Below are 10,785 nucleotides of genomic sequence, written 5' to 3'. Positions count from 1 at the left end.
TTTCAAACGTTGCAGGTGGCCGTACAGTCACCTTGGCAGGGGCCCGGGAGCTATCCTCATCTTGGAGATATTCCAGAAGCAAAGAAGGCGTTTTACAGACATCGCTTCTGTGCCAGCCCCAGGGACAGGATGTGGCCGGCAGGCTGGCGGAGCAGCGTCCAGAGAGCGGGGGTGGGAACGGTTCCATCGCCCCAAACTCCCCACCTCCCGCGCGGAGGCGGCGCTTTCACCAGGGGACCCCAGAGCTCCCTCCCGCCGCACGGCCCCGAAAACAAAACCCTGCTCGAGCCCGTGGCAGCCGGTAAGCCGACTCCGATTGGCTGCGGATTCCGTTTATCTGGTCGACCAGCCAATCAAACTCTCTCCCTCCCGCCGCACCAGAGGCTTCAGAGCCGGAAAAGACCGAGTCGGTCAGCAGGGCGGGCCCTCGGCCCGTCTCTGAGGGGGAGCGGCCCGGCTATTTAATGAGTGACAGCCCGACACCCCGCTCACACGGGAGCTCTCGGGGCGCCAGTTGGAGCCGCTGCCGCCGGCTGCAGGCGGGCACCGCACTGGTCGTGCCGGGTGGCGGCTTAGCTCCTCCTGCTCTCGGCCAGGTAAATCTGTTTTCGCTGGGCGGGAAGATTCTCTGAACGCAGCCAGCGGGAGAGAGGGGGGGACCTGCTGGTGCAGAGGAGGGATTTGCGGGCGCAGTCGAGGCTGGTGTAAATGGACCCCCCCCTCCCGCGCCCATCCAGCTCTGCCAATGCACCTCCATAGTCCTGGGCTCTGCGCCCTCCCAGGGGCTCGCCCCGAGCCCGCAGGCGAAGCCTGGGCTGGTGAGGCCAGCCTGCGGGGCGGGAGGCTGGTTTGTAGGGTCTCTCGACTTGTGATGTGAGTCAGGAATTGAGGCCCGCTATACAGGAGCACGCGGGCTCACCGATCAGAAGTTGAGGACTTGTGGCACCTTAGAGACTAACCAATTTATCTGAGCCTGAGCTTTCGTGAGCTACAGCTCACTTCATCGGATGCATTTCGCTTATGCTCAAATAAATTGGTTAGTCCCTAAGGTGCCACAAGTCCTCCTTTTCTTTTTGCGAATACAGACTAACACGGCTGCTACTCTGAAACCGATCTGAGGAAGTGAGCTGTAGCTCACGAAAGCTCATGCTCTAATAAATTGGTTAGTCTCTAAGGTGCCACAAGTCCTCCTTTTCTTTTTGCGATCAGAAGTTGTAATTCTCAGCGCTGCTGATCGATCTCTCTCTCTCTCTCTCTCTCTCTAGCCACTTGGGACAACTTAATTTCCTCCAGGGCTGTTACTGCCCTGTTGTTTGTTTGTAAAAAGAAAAGGAGTACTTGTGGCACCTTAGAGACTAACCAATTTATTTGAGCATAAGCTTTCATGAGCTGCAGCTCACTTCATCAGATGCCTGTAGCTCACGAAAGCTCATGCTCAAATAAATTGGTTAGTCTCTAAGGTGCCACAAGTCCTCCTGTTCTTTTTGCGAATACAGACTAACACGGCTGTTACTCTGAAACTTGTTTGTTTGTGTTCACAAATGAGAGATGTGAGCTGTGCCGTGTAAAGGATGGGGCAGCAGGTTGGTGCTTGGCAAATAGCATTTTAAAAAAGTGACTTTGCTAAATGAGCAATCTCAAAGGTGCTGTTCAGTAACACCTTTGTGAATGGGGGAGTGTTTTCAGAAGAAATCTACTGAATGCCTTTCAGAACTTGATTTTTCAGAGGTGCTCAGAGCCATAATTCCATCTGGTCAGAGTGGGAGCTGCAGGTGCTCAGCACCTCTGACAATCCTGCCTCAAGACAGCATTGTGTTCAAGGCTGTGCCAGTCTAAGAAGTTGCCATCCATGTACAATAGTTACCTTTCGCTTCATTGTGAGGCACAGCCGAGTATACTGTTCTGCTGTAGGCCTGATCCTGCTGTCCTTCTGAAGGCTAAGGTCTCTTTGACTTCAGTGGGACTGGTGTGCGCATCAGGTCTGCAGGACTGGGGTCCGGTGGGTGCAGTCTGGGGAATAAACAAAAGTTATCAGTAAAAAATATTAGGGGGAATACATGTAAAGGCTATCTGAGAATGAAACCTGAGCATTTTGCAGTGGCAACTTTCTTAACTAATCAAAGCGATATGATGTTGAAAATAGGCTGAAAAGGTGGAGTGGGATGTGAAACCATCTATGAATACTTGAAAGGTGCAATATCCAAAGAGGAAAGAATCTATTCGGTGTGGCACTATAGGGTATCGATAGCAGGGCATTATGAAGGGGGAATTTTGAGTAGACGTCAGGAACAATTTTATCAGACTGAGATCAGTTATACTGGGGAATATTCTCCCAGGGAAAGTGGTGGAAGCCCTGGCTTGAGTCACTTAAAACTTAACTGAACAAAGCACTGGCCCTGTGGATAGGCAAAGGATAAAATTTTCAAAAGTGTCTAAATCCTAGTCTCAAAAGTGACTTAGGCACCTTGTAAATCTCAGTCTAAGAGGTTAGGTAGGTTTGGGCACCTAACTCACTTAGGCTGAAATTTTCAAAGGTGCATGAGTGACTTATATGTCCAAATCCACCTAACTCCTTTGACTGGGATTTACAAGGTGCCTAACTGCCTAAATAGCTTTTGAAAATAGGATTTAGGCTTATTTGTCGCTTAGGTAAGTTTGTTAAATCATCCAAGGTAACGTTTTCCAAGGTTTCCCGCGTCCTCCCCGTCTCTGACTTTTATGACTGTCAATCCTAATGCTTTCAAATTCAGCTACTTTTAAAAAAAATTTTAATTCTGATAAAAGATCATCCACTTTAACTGAATCTGAAAAGTGCATAACTTCACTTGTGACAAATGGTAGTGTTGTGTATTTAGATACTAAATATACCTATGTGCTTACAGAACTGATCTGAAAATATTGGAGAAGTCCACTGTGGCTTATTTTGTGTTGGTATCTCTTCATAGGAAGTAATGCAGTGGCATTTTAACCGAAGGGAATAAGGAGAGAACACAGTTTTGGAGAGCTTACAAATGCAGTTTAATTTTATTTCTGTTTCAGATAGAGGGCCTGATTCTCCTTTGTTCTGCACCTTTTGTTAAGTGTGTCTAAAATGCTACCAAATCAGAATGGCAACAGTGATGAGCCCATTTGACCCAAATGTGTTCAAATCTCTGGAGTGGGAGAACTGTGCAAAAGGCATGTTTGCCAGTTACCTGGGCAAAATTCTGCATTTGTTCATGTAATCCAGATAATTGCAGGTGCAGAATACTTCCTGAGCAAGCACAATTACCTGACTTTCTCTAACCAGAGCAGAGTTTTGTCTGCACCACTGATGAGTATGCACTCTGCAATGCACAAACCATTGACTTTTAGTCTCTTTATGGCATCTGGGATGTTTTGTGTGTGAGTGGTTTCTAAATGAACAGCATGTAGCTGGGCACAGAGGGAGCTTTTGTTAAGTGTGGATCTTTTCTCCACTTTCTGTCATTTCCCCAGTCTCCTTCCCTACAGGTAACATTGCCTACTTCACCCAGGGAGACAGGATAAGTGGCTTCTTCTCTGGGAGACAATCAGTAGCTTCCGTCTCTCTGAACCCACATGTAAGGATGTCCAGGATCTTGCTCTAGAAAGCTAGAGTCATCAATTTCTTACTCAGCCCCAGGAGGTGGGGTTCAGCGGCTTGGTTTTTGGTTCTTTTCTCCTTCACTTCCCATATAGGGGTTTCTTAGAATTATGAATTGTTGATTGTTCCTCTGTTATATTGTCTCTACATTCTATCCCTTTCTAGTCCTGCTGCTATAACTTTGCTTCATTCCATGTTCGCTTCGGATCTCTAGTACTGTAACCTCCTGCTTTGCAATCCACCTCTTTCCCTCATCCCACTACAGCTACATGACTCCCAAGATCATATTCACTTTCACTGCTCCAGCCACATCACTTCTCTTCTCAGATCCATTACTAGCTTCTATCCTTCAGCACTAAGTTCAAGCTTCTCAGATCTGATTCCCCACTCTTGTCACACTGGTTTAGTCCAGTGTAACTTCATTGGCTTCACTGTGTAGCAGAGTGGAACAACAAACCCCTCATCTGTAAGATACCTCTCCATCCTTACATCTACACCCTAATATAATTCTCTTCCTGACCCCAGTTGCTGCTTAAACTCCTCACGCTGGGCTTTGTGTCTTCTACCATGCTGCCCTCTTCACTTGGGACAGGCTCCACGTGTGTTCAACCCACTTCTTCAATGAAGTCTTTCTACATTGGCAATATCCCCTTTATTGTTCTTGTTTCCTACCTGTATCATATTCGTCTGTAAGCTCTTCAAGAGAGTGACTGTGCTGCCTAAACAAGTCTCTGAAGAGGTGGGGTTAGTGGCTTCTTGGAATATCTGGGAGGCAAGCAGATTTCTCTTTTTCTGAAGTGCCCAATCTGTATCACACACAGCTGAGAGGTAATTCCAGCCCAGGCTGATAGATTCACAGTAGCTCAGTGCAAGCATGCTAAAATAGGAGTGTGGATGTTGCGGCACTGGTGAAGGCTTGGGCTAATTACCAAAGCTCAGATCCAGGACATTGCGTGGGTCTGAACTTGGGTAGCTAGCCTGAGCTGTAACAGCCACAATGCTATTCTTTGCGCACTGTCTCAAGCGGAGCTAGTGTGATTCTGTCTGCCTGGCCTGGGAGGCACATGCCCAGCTGCCATGTAGACCTACCCAAAGAGGCAGGGTTGGTGACAGCGTTGGCATAACTATCCTTTGGTGTGGTTCCTTCCTGTGCCAAGACTCTCACTGCCTTTTTTTTTTCCTGCAGATAGCTTCATATTGAGGTCATAATGTTCTTCTGACGGCAGCTCCAATCTCTGTGCCTGGGGGTTTGTGTAAGTGGAATACATTTGCAATAGTTCAGGTGAGGACAGTTACTTCCATATGTCACTCTAGGTTTTTTAGCTAATTCAGTATTGTGCTGATATTTAAGGAAACATATTTCCGCCCTTCTCCTCTAAATATAATTACAAGAATAGTGGTCCAAATCTTATAGATTATTGCACTGAAGTCCATAGTTATGCCCAAGACAAATTTACCTCTGGGTGGGTCTGTCATTTTCCCCCCCACCAGCTCTTGGTGACTTTTGTTGGGCTCCCGTGGTGCCCAATTCAGAACTGATGTAAGGGGGTGCAACTTTCTTGCCTTTCTGGTCACATCAGGTCTGAATTTGGACTTGTAAATCAGTTGATCAGTTCCTGTGGATGATACAATCTTTTTTGATCTCGACAATAAACGTTCAGTATTTAGACAATGAACCTTCTATATAAACTGTGGGCTCTTTATGAGGTTATAGTGCTATAGGAACTTGCATGGTGTTTTGCTGTGGGCCGCATATTTTTAAGTCTCTGTGGGAGGAGACCACTGAAAGGAAAGTGCTTTTTGCCTTTTTTTTTTTTTTTTTTCCTCCAGAGGGTGAAATACTTTGTGGCATTTTTTTCTTAGAACACTGCGCTCTCAAAGAGATGGCTTAATACTGTAAGCATCTTGCTTGCAATTTATGGAGTCACAAGCTTGAATCCCATCAGGGTTGACTAAAACTTTCTACAGTACACACCTGATTTCTGTGAATTTAGGGGGTGTGTGGAGTAGGACATGTTCAGATGAGATTCAGAAAAAAGTTCTCCTGATTCTGCATGGAGACTAAAGATCTGTAGCCCTTTCTGTAAGAGCAGCTGTTTTACTCTGTGACCTTCATCTTTGTTTTCCCCTCCCACTTCTTTTATGTTTGCCACGTGTCCATCTGGCTTCCATTCTTTGTTGAAGACGCCTGTAGGTTTCCTGTAAAATCTGATGAGCTTAGTATCAGATTGTGGGTTACTACTGAGGAGCACCTCTCTTGGGAAAACCTCACCCAGCCCTCTCCCTGAGAGGGAGCAGGCAAGCTGCCTTCACTGGCTTGCTGGCTACCAATTGGTCAGTATCTCCTCCTGGCTCCTCTAGGCCCTCACAGCAACTAGTTTTGTTGGTAGCCCTGCCTGTGTGGGTTTTCCTTGAGCTGAGGGGTGTCTGGATGCTGATGTCTTCAGCCGGGTGCAGAGAGCCCGATAGACCCCATCGCAGATGCTTTGTAAATAAGGTAAAATTGTAAGATCTTTAGGACAGGGACTGGTTTATGTATTTATTTTTTTGTTCTGTTTGTACCGCATCTAGCGCAGCGAGGTCATGGTCCATGACTGAGGCTTGTAGGTGCTATAGCAATATGAATAGTAACCAAAATGAACTGTGTAGCTGGAAGAAGTGCTTCATGGTATCATTGTGTTATGTCTGTATGCTTTGTTCCATGATGATGGTTGAGAATTCTAGCACACTGTTCGGTGGGATCACACTGTTGCAGTCAGCAGCATCAAAACACTGATTCCGCTCAATAATTTAGCTCCTCTGAATAGCTGATGAAGACCTATTCTGCAAAGCTGACATTGTATTTTGTGCTGTTCAGAATGCAGTGGAATGCATGGTCCCTGGCCCACACCATTCATAATGTAAGATCAAAAATGGCTGGAGACTTTTGGGGTTCTCAGCTTGAGAGCCTTAGGGGCTGAGCACCCAAAATTCCAATCGGTGTTCATGGGAGTTGCAGATGTTCAGCACCTCTGAAAATCAGGTCCCAGGTATCTCAAGCTGGGCACCCAAAAATCTGTGGCCACTCTGGAAAATGTTAGCCTGACAGCACAATCCATCTCTCACTGCAGAGGATAGATTCCTGTTGATGAGGCAACAGATAAAAAAAAGAAAATGTGCCGTGCTTTGATAGCTTTCCTCTGGATGTTAAAAATCAATAATCCCAAATTTGCCCGGTTCTGTACAAGAAATGAAAAGGCTATGGACCCTGCATGAACATCTTGCAGTCTAATCCATGGACACAAAGTAAATGAGATTTACTTGAAAATCAAGAGGAAGGAATTACCAGAGTGTCTTCTGTGGGCTTTTTATTTATTTTTTTAAATAATAATAAAAAATATATATAGGCTCACTAATTATGTGTGTCCTAGAATTGCCTTACTGAGGAGCTCAACTGCTGAGAATGTGCCTGGATGAGTGGGATGGGGAGGGTGTTTCATGTGTAAGGGGAGTTGTGGATAAAGTTACAGGAATGGGAGGAGAGTGAACATAGACAAGCATAATGGTCAGAATGAAGGTTGTCTGGGGAAGTGTGATGAAAAATGATCAGATAGTGCAACCTTGGGCCTATATATCTAAGGACTTGAGGGAAGTCAGCATGTATGATCTGATTATATCTCTGCTGCTTTCATTAGTGTAACAGCGTGACCTAAGTGGGCTAAAAATTACAGGTTGGGTGGAAGAAGTGACCTCTAAGGATAGGTGGTGGTCACTTGTTATGTAGTGGGGAGGAAAGGAATACAAAGGCTAGTGATCAGCACAGAGGACACAAAAGAACTTCCTTCAGTGGACACAACGCTTAAAGTACATACAACTTAATTTTACTTTACTCTCTAGTGACCTACTCATTTTATGTCTCTTGTCTAGATGGATCATCATTAAATACTAGACTATAAGCTGAGTGAAGCCAGAATCAAAATGACTAAGTACAAACTTGTTCTGTTAAGACACGGAGAAGGAGCCTGGAACAAAGAGAACCGCTTTTGCAGCTGGGTGGATCAGAAGCTGAGCAGCAATGGGATAAAGGAAGCTCGGAACTGTGGGAAACACCTCAAAGCGCTAGGTTTTCAGTTTGACCAGGTGTTTACATCCATCCTAAGCCGTTCTATTCAGACTGCTTGGCTGGTGTTAGAAGAGATGGGGCAAGAATGGGTTCCCACCCAAAGTTCATGGCGTCTGAATGAACGCCACTACGGTGCACTGATAGGTCTCAACAGAGCAGAAATGGCTCTGAACCATGGTGAAGAGCAAGTGAAAATATGGAGAAGAAGCTATGATGTTACTCCACCTCCCATAACTGAATCTCATCCCTACTACAAAGAGATCTATGATGATCGCAGATATAAATGCTGTGATGTGTCGCAGGACAAACTCCCAATGGCTGAAAGCTTAAAAGAAGTTCTGGAGAGACTCCTTCCTTATTGGAATGAAAAGATAGCACCAGAACTGAAAAGCGGCAAAGTGATCCTTATATCTGCTCATGGAAACAGCACGAGGGCACTGCTCAAGCATCTGGAAGGTAAAGATCTTCACACTTTCTACTTTAGTGGTAACAGTACCCAGACTTCTGTTTGTTCAAAAAATTATCTTATATGCTGATCCAACCCTTTCTTGCATTAACTACATAGAGCCAGTTTTGCCACACCTGCAACAGTACACGGACCTTAATGGCAAGCAGCATTTGATCCCAATGATGGTTCCCTAACGTAATGTAAGAGCTTTAACAGCTGTGGTGTCGAAGGACAAAATAATAGGTTGGACTCTCGAACAAAAATCAGATGGGAGGAAGGCGGTGCCACACAATTAGTCTGCTTTACTTCTTCATCTTTTAAAAGATTAGATTTACACCAGTGTAAAAAAGATGAGAGTAACCAATCCAGCTTCAGTGGAGTTAATAGACACCAGTGTGACCAAGATCAGAATCTGGCCCTGTTTTTGTTTTTCCCCTCTGTTCCCTATTTTACTGTGATAATTGACACAAACAGATTTTTATATTCTGTTTTTCTACTCACCATATCATTAAAGTGCCTGGCTAGAAGTGTGAGGGGAATACTTACCGGTTACTGTGATGTATATCTTCTTTTAAGAGTAAGTGCTCGTGAATACATTACTGATAAGTCAGTGTTGCATTGACATACTGTGTCAGGAAGATGCTTGTTAAAACATTCATCTATACATATATTATACTTTCCCAGTGAACAGCTAAACTTATATTCCTGGACCTTGCAAAGGTTTGCTGATTCCTTTAGGGGCTGAGGGGGTGTGAGTTGAGATAGACCAGGGCCAATTTTGGGATAGGCCTTTTTATACAGACATGAGTCCAAGTTAGGTCCTCCATAAATTAGCACAATCCACCTTCCAGTTGTTCAGTTATGAATGTAGGTCCTGGTCACAGTATGGCTTTTTTAACCATGATTTTGTAATCTGCTAGAGGTACAGTCCCCTCTGCTGGTTGCAAGTAGATAGAAGTGCTGTGTAACACTGGCTTGTATCATCAAACCCATGTTTGTGCATCTGCACCTACTGCACTGCCCACATCATTTTCTTTCTGGGACAGTCTGGGCAAGTATTGTCTCACCAAAGTTTGCAGAGAACATACACCTAGAGTGGTATCCAGAGAGCAGGCAGTGTGTTCTGGAATGGCCTACTTCCCAGGGCTGGGAAGAAGATTGCTAAACCAGTTATACTCGCATGGTATGTTTGCCTTGGGCCTACAAAAAAAAGTGCACTGAATCAGTTACAGGAAAACAGCCATGTGCCAGCCAAGCCTACTGGCAAGGGCGAAACATGGCTTGCTGAGCACAGCTCCTGCATAACTTTTAACCATATTGTGTGTAGATACAAACCATGTTCAGAGCCAGCTATGTCAGACTAGCCCTACAGACTATATAATGAGTTTGTAACCAGAGTCTCTCCTGCACCGAGATCTGCTTGATGTAGGTGTGGAAGGAGAGTTATAGCTGGTTACAGCTCCCTGATTCTGAAGCTGCAGCAGTCCAATTCTCAGCATAAGTTAGAGTAGCCTATCGACTGATCTAAGCATAAATCAGCTGTGTATGGTCCCTAAGGAACCGTATGTAATACAGCAGAGAAATAACACAGCCGAGCAGAGTTGCATCCCTCTGACCACACCCTTTCTTTTCAGATTGAATACTCTATACTTGAGCAAAACTCCCATTGAAGTTAAACATGGCCATGGAGGAGGCCTTACCCTCTGAGGTGCTGACCCTTTCCTGGAAGGTGTTGAGCCCCTTGCTCCCACTGGCTGGAGTCCTGCCTGAGTAGATCCTGATTCTGCTGTCTCTTAAGTTGCAGATGAATTTGTGTGGCCCAACACTTTTGAGTGGCCACTGACTTTTTGGGTGACCCACTTGGGATATCTTGCACCTGACTCTTTTCAGAGGTTCCAGACACCTGCAGTTCCCATTAACTCAGCTGGAGTTGTGGGTTCGTGGCTTGTCTGAGAATCAGGCTCACGATGTCTGAACCTGGGTATTAAAAATCTGTGGCCACTTCTGAATGTTTTGGTTATATTGACTACTTTATCTTTTGAGACTACAGCTGAACATACCTTGATTTAAGCCAAGAGGCTTTGAACGGAAGTAAGTACTAACAGATTTTCCTTTCTTAGGTTAAGACAGGTAAAATAACACATGGTTAATCATTTCAGAGAAACTTTCAGCAAAAGATTTTACTAAGAGGTTTCACTGACTCCTTTCAAAAACATCTTTGAAACACAGCTGCTTCTAAATCCAGGCCAAGTAGTTCCTTGGACATGAACATTGCCCTCATTATGGTTAATTAAAACAAAGCTTGAAAGGCTTAGGCTTGCTAACCACATTACCCCAAAAAAAAAAAAAAAGCTTTGGAGCAACAGACTTTCCTGGTTAACAAGGCTTTGATTGTGTGTTCTGTGCTAGGAATGGATTTAAGCAGGATGTATTGAAATGCATGAAAGATCTGTTATGATTTCCATGGAAGATTGGTTTTTAAAAAACAAAAACAGCCAAGCAATTCTGCTGAAAACAATATTTAACACAGATTGGGATACACACACTCTGCGTGCATTTGGAGGTGAAATGAACCCCTGCAAAGAGAGATTATTAGTGTTTAAGTGGTACATAGTTCCTTGGCACAGGAGC

The 10,785-nt window shown here is 44.9% G+C and overlaps 1 protein-coding gene across 5 annotated transcripts in view; it reads left to right on the top strand.

Moving 5' to 3' along the window:
• Positions 1-398: 398 nt before the first annotated feature.
• Positions 399-10,785, top strand: part of BPGM (bisphosphoglycerate mutase) — a 110,438-nt gene continuing 100,051 nt past the window's right edge. For 4 of the 5 annotated variants that reach the window (XM_084642538.1, XM_084642536.1, XM_084642534.1 and 1 more), the window contains exons 1-3: positions 399-596; positions 4,791-4,886; positions 7,511-8,162. In XM_084642538.1, the coding sequence (XP_084498664.1) occupies positions 7,562-8,162 (601 nt within the window). In that variant the 5' untranslated portion in view covers positions 399-596; positions 4,791-4,886; positions 7,511-7,561. The remainder of the gene's footprint in view (positions 597-4,790; positions 4,887-7,510; positions 8,163-10,785) is intronic. The other variant, XM_084642535.1, reaches the window with a different exon arrangement.

The sequence above is a fragment of the Lepidochelys olivacea genome (assembly GCF_965140295.1).
Source record: "Lepidochelys olivacea isolate rLepOli2 genome assembly, chromosome: 1".
Classification (NCBI taxonomy): Eukaryota; Metazoa; Chordata; order Testudines; family Cheloniidae; genus Lepidochelys; species Lepidochelys olivacea.
The sequence above is the reverse complement of the archived record's forward strand: the minus strand, read 5'-3'. Positions and strand labels throughout refer to the sequence as shown.